Source organism: Hoplias malabaricus, chromosome 3 (genome assembly GCF_029633855.1).
Source record: "Hoplias malabaricus isolate fHopMal1 chromosome 3, fHopMal1.hap1, whole genome shotgun sequence".
Taxonomy (NCBI): domain Eukaryota; kingdom Metazoa; phylum Chordata; class Actinopteri; order Characiformes; family Erythrinidae; genus Hoplias; species Hoplias malabaricus.
This window is the reverse complement of record NC_089802.1, coordinates 35,842,835-35,859,316: the sequence shown is the minus strand read 5'-3', so window position 1 is coordinate 35,859,316 and position 16,482 is coordinate 35,842,835. Positions and strand designations below refer to the sequence as shown.

The window sequence follows — 16,482 nt, the reverse complement described above, 5'->3', positions numbered from 1 at the left end:
TTTCAGGGCATAGCCGTGAACTTAGTCATGAAGATCTTCTAATGTCTGCCTTGCTATTCTGTGAGTTTGAATTACCCTACCTACAGAAGAGACGGAAGAGTCATATTCACACATTAAAACCTGTCTGGCCACTTAATTCCCTTTATAGGATGATTATTCTGTCATCTTCATAAAAATAGCTTTGTTAGCAAGCCATTATCCTTATCCCAATCTTATCCCATTTGGATATTTCATAATATCTACAGCAATCTTTTTTAATGCAGTGGCCCATCGGCCATACGTGTCACATTCCATTTTCTCATTGGTTTGTACATCGTGTGTGGCCTTGACACGTTGGTACAGATCCAGGGAATGCTGTCTTGGGACACATTGCTCATTCAGGCAGACACAAGGCTTGAGCTGCTGTGTGGGCTAACAAGGTCATCTCAGAGCTTTGGCCACTACCCTTAAAAAGTGCAAAGCCCTAAGCACAGTGGCTTGGTTTGAACTCTTGAACTCCGAATGTGATACTAGGTTTTGATGGTCGCTAAAAAAAGAGGCTGTTTTCACTCCTTGCCCCTTTTGCTGATAAATGATATCCAAGAAAATTATGTCAAAGGCTCTCTAGGGGTGGCAAATGAAGGTTGGGCTGATGGTCAGCAGTGGTTGGAACATGCATATGTTGCCATGAAAAGACAAGGGGCAGCTGCTTGATCAAGCCTACCCAGTTGAAACCTCAGAACGGGCTTCACTCAGTACCCTCATTCTCCTCAAAATGTAAATAAGAGCCAATGAGAGAGGCATCCTTGACAGCTGTGAACCAATGAACCCTGTTTCACCCTTGGAACCATTTTGGAGTGGCAGCAGAGATGTTGCGTTTCCACTACATACAACTTGGCTCTAATAATCTCCTTTGCCTTTCCATTAGACAAAGCTGGTACCTGAGTAATTTTTTTAGTCTCTGCTCACTCCTGGTTCCAAGCAATCAGAGTGGGGTCTAAACATGACAGGTAAACATCACTGAATGTTGATTAGCCAGAGAAATTTGTCCACATGTTGAAATGCAGACACCCAGCACAAACTTCTCACTTTTGAGTTTGACTAAAGACTAAAGACTTATATGTTAAAATATATTAATCTATCTGACCTGATGAAAAGAGCCACGTTTACTCAATGTGTATATAAACAACCTTTAACATTACCACATTTCTTGGTGGGGGGGCGGTTTATTGTGCAAACCCAACCCAGTCTCACGCCTACTCATGATATAGTTACATATATAGGAGACTGCTTTTTGTGACATAGTTGCAGATTTTCCACATTTTATGCGACAATATCACGATCATAAGTGTATGGGTAATTACCATAAAAAAAATGTGACAGTAACACGAAAACTCTTCCTTATTACAGGCGTCATTACTCATAACATAGAAAAAGGCATAATGCGAATTACAGATCATAGGTTCTTATTCCAACAAAGGCATAAAGTATTTTATTATACTATTTCTCCTAATCAATGCTTATTATTTGTGTCCTACTTTAGCTTTAACTCTAACGAGAACATTTCTTAACGTTATTTTGAATAATTTTCAAAAGGTTAATACTGAAAAGGACATTTCTCTAGCCATTATTGCTTCAATATTTTAGCAAATAATGATTTAGTAAAGTTTATTTTCCATAATTGAAAATACGGCAGTGGTATTAACGGAGGGTAATGACGCCTTAATTAGGAAGAGTTTGTGTTACTGTCACATAACACCAGGCACTGATATGTGGGTTTGTATAGTAATTACCCATACATAATAATTGTGATTTTGTCACAATTAAGTCCCCTATATATGTAACTATATCATGAGTAGGTGTGAGACCGGGCTGACAAAACCAACCAGGTACCAAGTAAAGTCAGCAGAGTTTACAACACACACAGCTGGACATTTTCCCCACTGGCACTAAATAAATTGCAGGGAATGAGAATATCTTTGAATTAACTTTAAATGAACAAATACCACAGACAATACAATTATAGGATGTCTTTTTGTACTATTGTCATTGAAGTTATAATACAGTGAATATGCCGTGTATAATAGATTAACCTTCCCTTTACCCTGACAATACAAACTCAGCTTTGATATACAAAACATTTAAAAAATGATAAAAGTAGACAAATTGAGTTCACGTGAGCCTGAGGTCTTATTCAAAAAGTCTTTATGAAAATAAAGCCAGAAAAAGGACAGTCAAACAAGTCTTTTGTCAGGAAAGGAGAATCCTGAAGTAATGAATGGAAGTTGGTGGAGGAAATTTTAGGCCACAATCCTCAGGTATTTAACCTCTGGGCAGGTTTTTCCTTTACCAGTTGCTTGCATGTGAACAAATAGAGTCCACCTGCAAACACAATAATTATTGAATTAATTTACAACTAAAAGATTCCCTGCTAAATATAACCTTAACATTAGCACCAGCCTGCTAACCACAGCCTTAGCTGTAGCCTGGGCCTGCTAACAATTACCTTAGCACTAGCCTCAACACACACCAACACAATTTAAGCACAGAACACACATAGTCATGGTTAAAAGGCAAATACCTCAACCAAACAACTGAATGTATTAGACTTCACCTGTTTGTAGATATAACTAGGTGCTAAATCTCGACCTCCCCACCATTTTAGAGGTTAATAGGGCTGCTTTTATATGCACTAGCTCCCTTACTTCCAGATCTAAGCCTGTTTAGAGTAGGTACTATACAGTGGAAAGTTACCAGTAGGTAGTTATTTAGCTAGATAAATATCTCGATGAAATGTACTTAAAAGGCCCAATTTCTCCCTTGAGTACCACAGGACCCCGATGCATGGCATTATTCATGGAACTGTAGAAGGCTACTCAGAACTCAAAGAACTAACACTGCAGCCACAGATATGACACTGTGAACCCCACTCCCAAATGATGCTGTACTGTGTATTGGCAACAATTAGTCTTGTTGTCAGATCGCAACAATGAAAGTAATTACTGCTGAGAGATTGTTTTGTTCATCTTGCGCGGATATACTGTAACTGGAACCTTTAATACAACAAGCATGTACTCTCATTGTAAGGGCAATTACTTAAGGTGGTTTCTCTCTGTCCCTCAGACCACACTCACATATTTCCTCTCCCCATCCACTGCAGCATCACCCATTAGACCTCTCCTAAATCTGCCTTGATAGTAATTGCCCCATTTGAAAGGTCTATCCAACCATTATTCTAATCTTGAGTTGTAAAATTGCCTATAATTTGCCTTGCCATGCCTTTGCTACTTCATTTGGTTACACTTGTCCTCCCTACCCATGGCCCACAACTTAACATCCTCCCATCATTTTAACAAATCCAGTACAGGGTTGTGGGATATATAAAGAGGTACTCGAAGAGTGGGTTTACAAATGTAGGATCGTGATGGATTTCTTGTCTTTGCGTAAGTTCATTCGCAGAGGTAAGTGACTAGGTGCTTGGATTCTTGGTTACTTTACATGGACTAGATTAATGGTGATTTGTTTATTATATTCTTCTTGCTATATCAGTGACAGGTAGACACAGAAAAGTATAATATAACCAAAATTAAAAATCATAAAACCATACCACAAACCTTATGACTGCTATGACTGTACCTCAGATACAACACAGATCTTTCAAGAACAATGATGTAATACATAATCTTAAGACACATCTGTGAGGATTTATAAAATAATAACAAAATAGTTTAATAGTAACCAGCAGTTGCATTAGTGTCAAATCAGTTTCATGAAACATTCCTTGAAACAAAACTTCTCTGAGCATGTGAGCTGATAGAAGATAGTGAAAAGGGTATGAGAATGATGACCCTATACGTGCGTGCTGTGGTGTGCTATAGCTCAGTGGTGGGCACACTGACAGAAGGCCTTTGTAATGTGTCTGTTTAGACAAGGGGAATGGACTCTGATGAGTGAGTCGGGTCAAAGTCAGGTCAAGTGGACCCCACAACTCTAGGGGTGGCTCTTATTACCAAGCTTTAATAGGTCTAGAATTAACCGTGAAATTATATGCATACATCGTCAAACATTCTCACAACTTTTTCTTTTTTGTCAAGTCATCTGATTTTTTTTACCACAGTCGTATTAAATTTACAGATAATACATCAATAATTATTTTTATATGAAAAACAGATTTAAATAAGTTCTACCGGAATCTTTCTTCGCTGATTTTGACGAATTCAAATATGCTCTTATTTTGAAAAAATGTTGTAAAGCGTTATCAGAGTAGAAACTTGAAATGCTAACAAACACTAAGCACATACTAAAGTCCTCATACTGACCTTGCTGTAAAGACAGTTTAGCTTCTCGTCCTGTTTTAGAATGTTACATAGCTTCAATATGTTTCCAAAAACGCTATGGTTTAATTTATATAAACATAGTAAACCTATATATTTTTCTCTTTTAACGAAACATTGTGTGGTCTTGATTTGTGTTCATTCTTGAGCACAGAACGAAAACTGTGATGTGGTGTGGAGCGAAGCCTCTCCCTTCTGTGCAATTTATCATGGTTCCCGAAATTCTCCGAAATCAGTTCCAGAGACGACAGAGAATAAACATCTCGCTTCGTTAAAAACTGAAATGTGCGAAACAGTACAAACTTCCATCAGTCAGGTTTCGCAGCATGTTTCTCGTTAGAAGGAAGGATTCTTCTAAAAATGAATCCACTAAACAGAGCAACCCAATCTCTGCCGACGAACGTTAAAAAGGAACGAGAAAATAACGAACGAGCGTTTTAAGAAAGTATCTGCTGCACAACTTCCGTGTAACAATTTAGCTAGATAACTAAAAAAATTAGTGAATGTATGGCAAAACCCTATACTGCATTTAACTGCAGAAACGAGTAATAATTGTGAAATTGCAAAAGAGAGACTAACAATTTTATTTTAGACACTGCGATGAAATCAGTTAAATGATTCACATTTCAAAACAGTTGTTTTTATGTAAAAACTCAATAATCGTTAAAATGTTTTACACGTTTTATATATAACAAACCAACAATCTGCACAAATTTGGTTAAAATAGTGTTACAATAATTAAATATACTAAAATGTTTGTGCACTCGTTGTGTCATTTGTTGAAAATGGTATCCTATAATACATTCTATGATATGATATGATATGATATGTAAGGCAACGGTTGGTGTTCATCAGTCCTTTTATTCAAACTTCAAAGAAAGCCTTAAAGATGTCTTTGTAACAATGGAAAAGCACCAATAATCAACTAAACAAAAGTACAAAAATAAAAAATATACTTGTTGAAGGAATGAAGAGGACACACTTGTCATGTTCCATGTCAGTGTTCAGGGGTTCCCAAATCGTTTGGAGAAATGACTCTCCAAGTCCTTTAATCATATCAAGATATATTTTCCCTTTAAAAGTGTGTATATTCATCTGAGAAAATATTTATGTAACACGAAAACAAATTCATAAAAAAGGCAAATGTTATTTTTGTTTTAGGCCCAAAAGAGTTTAATTTCATCCATTTAAGCTCCTGCAGAGTTCACTTAGCTTTAAGTTTTTCTCTGAATATTATAATTAATGTGTGTTGAGTCTGGACCTTTTTAAACGTATATTTATTTGTGTAGAAAATATAACACACGTAAGAGGAGTGAGCAATCACAGCCAAATGGACATGGTCCATGTTGTTAGAAAAATAAATTAATAAAAAAAAAACTGAAGCTGGTCAGTTGACAAAAGAATTCAGGGTTCCTGAACGGGGACTCTCTGCTATAAGGGCTCTGTGTTGTTGTACCACGAAGAGTAGGGGTTCATGTAAGCGCCCCCCGCGCGCCCCGCAGCGTCCCACATTGGCGCAATCCCTGTAAACGGCGGAGAACTCGAGCACGAGCCGTGCGGTTCTCCCTCAGGTCCGCTCACACCATGCTTCATGATTTTCTTGTATTTGGAGCGCTTGTTTTGGAACCAAATTTTAACCTGCAAAGAGAGGAAAACAGACACATAAGAAAAAAAACGTGACAGTTTACAGGCATATAAGTAAATAAATAGCAATAGGAAACAACCACTACATAATCAGTCAAGCAAACAAATAAATGCATTGCCTAATGGCTGTAACTGATTTTCAAGCACAAATATTGGAAAAACGTTTAGTGTAGAAGTATGTGGATTTGGTCACTTTTACAACAAATCATACATTGGAACTTCATATTAAGTTTAAAGTTTAAAACAAAATGGCAATGCACAGAATACAAGAGCAAGAACAGCTTTGGAGCTGAACCAATGGAAAAGAATAAAACTCAAGCAAAGAAATAAATAGAGCTGCTAACTTTCATTATAATAAAATGGTTTGAATTGACATGTTTACATTTAAATATGTTAGTATCATAAGTATAAATATGTTACATCAAACACAATGCTCTTTTCCGTTTTATTCTTGTGGATCTGGGTAAAACACAGGTAAATACAATACAGCATTGTTTTCATTCAACAGAGAAGACTTGCTGTATAGTTTCCTTTAAAATCGTATTTAGCTACATGGAATGGAGAGAAATAAACTCATGACTAACAATGAATAGAGATAAAAAAAATGAAATTAAACAAATTGATAATCAGTGATCCATTATTTTCACCTTGTGGAAAGAGTGAACGCCATCTGAGCCATTGTTGGTTACAACTTTTGCTAAAAATGTGTTCAGTGCTCAGTGACACCTCTGTGTGTTTTTACATGAAGCACAGCTCAAATAAATCTTCATCTTCAAAATAATGTTAGGGAAAGTACTCCTAGAGAGTTTTCAGTGGGAACACAGTAAATATTTTCACAATTTTTTAAAGCAAGGAATTATTTTTGTATGAATTTACTTTGAAGCTGCATGGGGTGAGGGTCTTTAGATTGCGCAATGGCAGGGTTAAAGAAGAACTTCTTTAAGACATAATTTGCAGAATCTATTAAATATGCTTTAGGGATACAAACCAGTAACAAAATGCCACAAAAACTAGAATCTGTGATTCGTTAACTCTACAAAAATTTACTTAACTAACAAAAGTACAAAGAAAAATATCAAATGCTTTCACTGAGCAGCTGTATTTTGCATGAATTGGATGCTTGCAGCTCAGTCAAAAATGTAGCTGCATCTTTATCACTTTTTAACGTGACTTTTACTTTTAATCACGTATTTTAATCATTCGCAAACTATTTGTTGAAGTTCCGCAAGTGAATCTTTTGCCCAATTGTCCTAGATCAGTATGACTGTTCTAATGTTTGCGGTTGAGGTTTTCTGATTTCCTATTCATGGTACACTATACTTTTTCAGTAGGAGACAGATCGCACAAGCATCATGCTGTTAAAAATAATTAGGCCTGGCACTGTCTTACTGAAGTAATCCTGGACTTCCCAAGAAAAGACATCACATTTTAGGCAGAAAATATATCAGTTAAATTCCAATATACCATTCTGCTTTGGTACCTTCACATCTAGGCAAGTCATGCCCACACCAATGTTGCCTTTAGCATCTATCACCTTACATCACTCTGGGTGGTCCCTTTTGTCTTTAGCACTGAGAATTCAAGAACATTTTTTTCCAGGACACAAACTGAAAACTGGACACATCTGACCACAGCACAAGTTTCCAATGTCTTTTGGACCCCCTGGAAAAAAATCTTAGGCCCAGAGAACTCAGCATGCATTTCTGCAATTGATATATGGCTTTCTCCTTGTGTAATAAAGTGTCAGGTTGCATTTCTTGATGCAGTGTTAAGTGACAACATTTTTCTAAAGTACTCCTGAGCCCATGTGGCTATATTTATCACAATAGCATGTCAGATTCTCATGCAGTTTTGTAGGTCAGGAACATTTGACTGGCCTTGCTCTGTACTGCCTGAGATTTCTCCAGATTCGCTTAATCTTTTCATAATATTATGTACGGTAAGTTGTGAAAGAAAATGTTTTGCAATCTTTCATATAAAAAGCTTCTTTTGAAGCTTTGAACTGTCTAATATCTTGTTTTCCAAAGTTTGTCAAAACCCATCTTTGCTTGCAACAACTAATGCTTTGGAGGATCTTTGTTTTATTGCTAATGTAAAATTTAAATGTAAAATTTATAATTGCCAAAAACGTGTCCGTTTATTTTACAATGAAGTTCTGGCAAACACAGCTGCCAGTTTTTTTTACCATGAATTCTACAGATTTTTTTTACAGTGTGCTTTTCACTTTTATTTTGTCCTTCTCCCATTGTTTTTTTTTTTTTTTGTGTGTGTTGCAAGTGTTGCAAGAATGAAATTCAAAATTTGTTTAGAGGTTTACAAGTTGGTTAGCCAAAACATTGGACTGGAACCTTTTTGTCAGCTAATTACAGGCTCAAGAGAAATAACAAATCACAGACTTATGTTTGTATTGGATTTTACAAAATGTCATAGCTTTTTTTGACTGCTAGTTTTTGACAGTTGTAATACACATTCATTCACATACAACCGGAATTACAACATCAGTATTTAGGATCAGTTGTGTTCCCTAAAACTACATTCTCTTTCCTAAAATGAATATTGCATTTTTAGGCGTTTATCATTAGAATTTTTTTTTAGAAAACAAAATGCATGAAGGTGAAAAGAGTTAGAATGGAATGTATAAAATAAGTAAAACTTAAAGGAACACTTAGTAAGATTTAGTATTTTTGCTCCTGGGCTCCTCCTACAGTTGCAATGTGTATTTAATTTTTTTACAGCACTCTTAAATCAAGAGGGAAGAGGCCCTTCAGTGATCTCCTACCCTCCTCCAAAAAATGACATCTGCGCAGCTTCTGCAGTGCTGAGTCTGGGATAGCTATGACAGAGGTTGTATTCTCCCTATTTCAGGTCAGAGAAGCATTATAATAATTTTGAAGCTGTAATTTTAAAGTAAAAAACACTACCTAGTGTTCCTTTAAAGATCTAATTTTAATTAAATAAAAATCGGTTACATTTATGTCCTTTAATTAAATATAAAACAATCATACCCCTGTGTATACCAACACAGTTACTGTGGAAGGAACCACAACAGTGGTAGTTTTTCTGAGAGTGGAGAATGCTGTTAATGCTTTAACTCTTTAAATCTAATCAATATGTTCTAAAATAATAATATGTGGTGCACACACACACAAGCTTCACACATTGAACACAATTTGTAACCTATACACTGCTGTAAATGAGAAGGAATGTCTTTGATTGTGTGGAAATGCTGTGCCCTGGTTTGTTTATCTTCAGAAGCTCTGTGTATTTTAAGGTGGAATAGAATGTGGGGGGGGGGGGGGTCTGTAAGTTTTTATTCACTGTTTAATTTATCATAAAACCTATTTGTAACTTTGTAGCATTTTCAGTCTGTGTTTACTTTCATGTACTTGGCGCTCTTCCAAATTTAGAGTCAGTTCCATCACAAATGAGTCAATATTATCTACTTATTGAGCAGGAATAGAGCAATATCCTCATCTAAGTTCATGCTTTTCATGTTTGATGTCTAATACCCCAAAAAGGCTGTTTTATTGTCTCTGAGAGAAATAAAATCCGTAGCATACAGGACAAACACAAGTTGCTTTTTTAGACAATGGGGTTTTGTGAACACATTAGACCAGATTCAAGCATGCAAAAGACTGGAGCGCTACCAAATGTTGAGGAAACATCCTCAGAATTTTATTAAAACCTTTTTGACTTTTTTCATTTAACCTTTTTTATTATTACAAATGTAAATATTATTTATCATTTAATTAAATATTTCTAATCACTTACTGCCACCATTCTTATGTGTATTTGTGTTTGTTGGCATTTGTTGGTGGGTTCTCTTTGACCTCATGCTGTTCTTAATTTGAAATCAGCGCTTTCAAAAGCACCCACAAAAAGCATCCAAAGATCAAACCATGTAAGCAGAACACATTACCCATAATCCAACATTTTCCATAACCTCAGACAAGCAAAATATAGCCACTGGCTTTTCAACAGTTACTGCTTTGGCTGCCAACCTAATAAACACCTAATGAAGGTCATTATTGCACAAGAAAGCAAGAAAAAAAAGTACTATTGTTAAAAAAGGGCACGAAAAGGGCACTAAAACACACTTTTTAAATGGACTGCAGGACCGTTTAACTTCTGACACTGGTGAAAACTGTGGTCAAAGCCACTGGTAAGTACAAGAATATGAGCTCTTAAGTAAAAGGCTTGGCCAATCAAGAGAACAGATCTTGGGAAAACTGAATGATCTATGCAAAACAGTGGTTCATTTTTAGCTTAATGAAGCATGTTGATGAGAGTAGGCATCCAGAAAATAACGTGTAATAAAAACATAATACACTACAGTTATGTTACAATATATATTTGTAGACTGCAATTTATTTATTGCCAATCTCGGGAATCTGAAAAAACAGGTATCTCAATTTTTGTGGATTTTTAATTTAATACATAATTTGAGTGGCCTCCAATAGAAATGGTGCAAAATTACTTAGAATAAAGTCTTTTTTCACTGAATTCCATTGAAATCTAAAAAGGTCTTTTGCTTTTTCCTATACAGTTACTAGTTTGGAAATACATATTTTTCCTTGGACAAAAGCAAGGGGCAATTTTCAAAAAAAAAAATCAACTGTCTTTTTTTTTTTCTAAAATCATTCACTCACTGTGTTATTGATGTAGGATCCCAATCTGTGTTTAATCATATTCAGTAAACTCATCAGCCAACTCAATGCCTCATCTAATTACCCAAATTTCTACAATTCTTTCCAGCCCTAAATGGATTTTTTTTTGTCTTTTTTAATGTAATTTTTCCTTTTCCCCTGTCAACAGTATTGTGTTGCATATTGTTCAGATAAATAAATGACTAACTGTGATTTCATTAAACCCCACCTTAAATGCCATACACTTCATCCACTGACAGTGTTCTGTCGTCACTGTCCAGCTGCATTGATCAAGCTATTTCCCCTGATTGTTAGGTACTATCTTAATAAATTGAAAAGAAAGCAATGTATTTATCAATTAACACAAGGTTGGAGTTTTGAAGACCCCAAAAACATCTCAAATCTCTGTTTTCCAGAGAATATAGCTCTTATTGCCATTCTACACGTTCTTGACATTCTAATAATAATTATAATATATTATTCAATTCATTAATTTTCTGTAACTGATTTATCCTGTTCAAGGTTGTTCAAGAGTCCAAAGCCTACTGGGAATCACTGAACGCAAGGCAGGAACACACCCTGGACTGGGTGACTTAATAAGTCCAACTTCATATTCAAGTTCAAATTATTCATATACATCCCATTATAATGTGAATTTTAACCGGATTACTCCTACTTAGCATCCAAGTTGTATTAAATACAGTAAAATCTGTCCTTTTTTCAATCATAAAACCAAACAATGAACAACTTGAAATAATCTCCAAATCAGTTTAAATGCTCATTTAAACATTGACTATCACAGACAACGAGTAACAGGTCACTAACATGTTTAACTTAAATGTTTTCAAAAGTTAAAGCAGCTGACGATCTTTACATTCTAGTATTGTTCCACACTTGTAAACTCACTACTGGAACTGAACAAACACATTATTCTATGGACTGCTTTACCGGAGTGACTTGTTGGTGTACTTCTTGGGGTTTAGAAAATAAATAGCAGAGATTAACAGATTTACGCAGTTACAAAGTACTTTATACACTAATATTTACACTGTCAGTAATATTGACTTCTTAATCCCTTTTCTGTCTTTATTTTAATAATGTTTTCTTAGTTCAACCCACGGGCCGCTCTGGTGTCTCCCACACCTCTCAATGTCAAGCTTCAGAACTGTATTCCAAATCAAAGTGTCAATAAAATAGAGGAATGGAGTCATGCTAAATTTCACTTTATGTGCTCTACTGTGTGAACAAAGACACGTTTTAACATTAAGATGTTCTTCGGCATTGACAGAATGCACAATTCATTCAATACACTCAGAAGGCAACATGGGGCACTGCTTAGTGGCACCCTAAGGCAGGAGAGGTTCATTAAAAACTCAGTAAATCTCTTAAGCAATGAGTTAACATTACATTTGTGAAGTGTTCAGAATTCCTACAGAATCCCAGAACACTGCAGACACTTATGATCATTTTGCTGAACAGTTCTAACATTTTTTAACACTTATGGTTTTATTCATTATGTTGAGAGAGAGAGAGAGAGAGAGAGAGAGAGAGAGAGAGAGAGACAGAGAGAGAGACAGAGAGAGAGATTAGATAAATAATATATTAACATTCATATGTTTGCTAAATTAGATTTGAATTATTCTGTATAATGTGTGACCCTCCAGGTTGTGTCCCTGCCTTGTGCCCAATGATTCCGGGTAGGCTCCGGATCCACCGAGACCCTCAGCTGGATAGGCGCTTACCGACAGTGAGTAAGTGAGTGTATACTGTGTTTAACCTGATGGTGCTTTGTTGCTGTGCTCCTTTGTGAGTGGGTTACACCAGCAACATTGGGGTTTTACCTTTTCAATTAGAACAAAAATAATCCATAACAGAGTAACTGAGTGATTTATTTTCAGAGCACTGGAAATATACTCAGTTCTTAAATAATATTTTAAGATGCAACTTTTATCATTCTACCCCAGTTCTGAAAAGGTACTTTTACAGTTGAAGTAGGCCTTATTTTAGCAATAGTTTTAATGGAGGGTGATGCTTAAACTCAGTACAAATGCAGTAGGGTCTTCATTTGGGATAAGATGGTGGGGCCCACCTCCACGGCAGTTTGAGTTTACCTGTGTCTGTGTGAGGCCGAGCTGGGCGGCCAGGTCCGCTCTTTCGGGCAGGGCAAGGTACTGAGTCTGCTGGAAACGCTGCTGCAGCGCCGCCAGCTGTCCGCTCGAGTAGATAGTGCGGGGCTTGCGGAGCTTCTTACCTTTCCCTCCGACCCGCGGGGGTCCGTCCTCCGGCTCCCCAGACAACTCCCTCCCCCCTGAGAGACAGGGCAGAATATTACAGTCAGATATCACTCTTAATATACGGTCTACACATGGGTTATGCACTTATTATGCACCACACCCAGTTTGATTTACGAGCTCGCAAAAAATGATTTAGCGTTTTAAAGCCCTGCGCAAACGTTCAAAGAAGGTTTTGTTGACATTCTGTGTGAAAATAAGTGAAATATTCTTTACCGAAAACAGACATCTACACAGTTTAAATATAAACAAGCCCAGCTGGATGAGAAAACGTGGCATTTTAATTTATCTATGAGTATCAACAGTTTTGCACTAAAGATGATGTTTAAAAGGAGGTATTAGTAATTAAATGTTAAAAGCAGGAAATTATAATAATATAAAGTTTGTGGTTGACATATGAAAATCTAATTATAACATCTGTTTATGCAAAGGTTCTATATACACCAAAGCAGATATGCGATATAATAACGTATAGACACAATATTAATAATGGTTAGTGTTAAAACGCTACAAGACCGCAATAAATGCACTGCACTAATAATTACAATACGCTGAACTAAAAAAGAAGAAGAGGGTTTTAATTGGCTATTTACATATAATCCCTTCTCTTTGTCTAAATACATCAAAATACCGCAAACACTGGAGCATTTCACTGACAACAGCAGCCTCAAACACAATCTGTCATCAGTAGCAGCATTCATTGTACGTATTTTTTTCCTTCTCCTTTAATTAAGGTGTTTGCCGACATTATTTTTTATTTTTTTGTTTCAATTTTATGCATTCATAAAGCGAAAAATAAATATTCATCCCTGCTTTTTTGGCGTTTACATTTTTCCTAGTTTAGTTCCCGAAATGTATGTTTTTGTGTATGTATTACATTTTACTGTTAAATACTCTTTTTGTATTTTATCATTATATTCACTGAATTACCCAAACATGTACTTGTGTAATTGTATGCAAATAATTTTTGATATCTATACACATCATCTAGAGGGCAAACATATGTTCTAGGGAACATTCTACGCAATTTATATATATTTTAAATCATATAAATTATATCATGAGCCATAACACTTACACAAACCACGAATTATGTTTTTTCCAATACATTAAATTTAGCAATACACAGTGAATGCACGCTATACAGAAATGTGCTATTTTCAGTCAAACATATAATTTACTATGACCACATTTAGCCAAACTTTTGCAAAACTTTGTAATTCTATTTAAATTTGAACCGTTTTAATTCTAGAAGTGTTGAACTAATTAGCCTAAAAGCAGCTACCTGACAGTAACATGTAGAGAATTACGTGCCAACGGCTGAATTATGACGTACAAGTGTTTTTACAACTGTAACAATTCCTTTAAAATTGTCCGTTTGCCGTATTATTTATTGCGTGCTAATTTTAATAGTTAACGATCAAAGTTTTTATGAACAGAAGTGTGTAAGATACATTCATATTTCATGTATATGTACGTTTTATTTTATAGCATTTTCAGATGGTTGTATTTTAAGTTCTATTCAAGTATATGGCCCGAGAAAACTTTTTTATACTTTTACACAGATACCCTGCTTTATTTTGTTTCTACGTCCTTTGTTGGGTAATTACTTTACTTATGCATTACTACACAAGTAGAATTTTGCGGTGTGTAGTCAATACATTCCCCAAAACACATTTAGACTTTGTACGGAGTCCCTATGTTGCAGTGATCTTCAGAAATATTTACTCACCAAGGCGTTGTGATGTTCCGTGTTGCCCCAGTGCTGTGCTGTAGTTGCCCTGCGGGTAGGGTATGTAGCCAGGCGGGGTGGGAGCGCCGCTGTGCGCGGAGTAAGAAAAGCTAAGGGGTCGCGTGTAGTGACCAACCGCGCAGGGGTAAGGCGCCTCATGGTGGGGGGGTCCGGACACGGGGCAGGCGGCGGGCGGCAATCCAGTGTCAGGCGCTGTGGAGAAGGGTAGGAAAGCAGGCGGGCGCGGAGCAGCGGCCAGGGGGTCAGAGACGAAGCCCACGGACATCATTACAAGAGAAGTCCATGAGGACGCGGCTCAGAGCGGATCCATCCTAAAAAATAACAGCTCACGAGCTGCGGGAAAATCGCGGTCAGCGGCAAAACAAATCAAAACCCAGTCGAAAAACAAGGGGAAAAAATCCACCAACAAACTCAGTCGCTGTTATAACAAGCAGAAACGAGTTAATCTTTATTTAAAAATCACGTAGAAAGAATACACGCACACACTTACACACACACAAACACACACAAGACAGTTCCGCTGAACGCGCACTCTGATTGGCCCTCACACTGCGCTGTCACGCGCCCCAGAGGGCAAAACTCATTAAGCTTATTAGCAGCTTCACAGAGAGGAGATAGATGTAGAGCACAAAACGTAGTTATAGAAAAAAAAGCGTTCTCCCCGTCTCAGCAGTTAGAACGGGAAAAAATGTCTCTTGGTCAAGTTCTGCAACCTGTTCACTACACACATTTCCAAAAATACCTACTTAAAGAAGCACTAGTTATAATTAAGTCTCTAGCAAAAGTAAACTTTAACTCTTTAACTAACTGTTGTCAAACTAATATCTTAGAAATCGTTGTATCTCAACAGTTCATCTCTTAATAGAAATATGACAGAGACAGCACTTGTTGTAATAAGTAATTACCTCTCTCTGGCTCCCGATCAAAGCTGTGTATCTTTGTTGGTGCTACTGGATCTAAGTGCTGCTTAGACCACATTAGGACGCATGATTGGAAATACAGCAACGGCAAAAAATAAAAGTGAAATGAGGAGTTCCAAAAGGTTCTGTTTTAGGACCGTTATAATTCACATTATTTATGCTGACACTTGTCAATGTTAAGCAAACCGTAAGGGTTTCCACTGTTCTGGTGACATGCCCAAAATTATTCAAACCAAATCACGAACATGTTCAAATTAAATAAGATCAATATTTGCGTAAAAGACGTAAAACACTGGATGTCACACAGCATTTTTTTTCTTCTAAAATCGATGTCAGATTTATTGTTTAATAAAAGCCGATTTGTCTCTGCTCCTGGGTCAGCGGCTAAAATCATGACGTCTCAATCGATCCAGATCTATCATTTGACAAACCAAACAATTTTACTAGCCCTGTTCTGGCAACCGTGGTTTCCAGTTAAGTGTTATATTATTATATTCATAAATTTTTTACTGATGTATAAAACCCTGTATGGTGATCTCATTTCATCTCGTGAACTACATGTCCACTTAGATCACATGTTGCTGGCTCAAGCCCCTGACCTCTGGTTAATCATCCAGATAATATTAAGCACTAAGACACGGTCTCCATGTTTTTAAGTCTAGGTTGACACTTACTAGTTTATTGTACATTTTTGGGGGAATGTGTATCTCCTTAGAAAAAAACTGTACTTCTAGCGGTTCATGTGGAAGTGTCGTAAACTGAGATGTTGGTGCTGTGACTCAGGTTTGACTGTTATAACAAGACAATATTCTTACACCGTTTAATCCACACAGAAATAATAGCATCTCTCTTTTCTGGGTAACCGACTTCCCTCCTGTCACAGAGCGTCCTCTAGATCGTTTATCTAAACCTCCA

General features: G+C 36.6%; 1 protein-coding gene across 1 annotated transcript; it reads right to left on the bottom strand.

Moving 5' to 3' along the window:
* Window positions 1-2,203: 2,203 nt before the first annotated feature.
* On the bottom strand, window positions 2,204-15,136 carry dlx4b (distal-less homeobox 4b). Its single transcript, XM_066665315.1, has 3 exons — window positions 14,627-15,136; window positions 12,715-12,911; window positions 2,204-5,951 (listed from the first exon to the last, which is right to left on the bottom strand). The coding sequence occupies exons 1-3, from the start codon at window positions 14,913-14,915 to the stop codon at window positions 5,745-5,747; spliced, it is 693 nt and encodes a 230-aa protein (XP_066521412.1). The 5' UTR covers window positions 14,916-15,136; the 3' UTR covers window positions 2,204-5,744.
* Window positions 15,137-16,482: the final 1,346 nt, after the last annotated feature.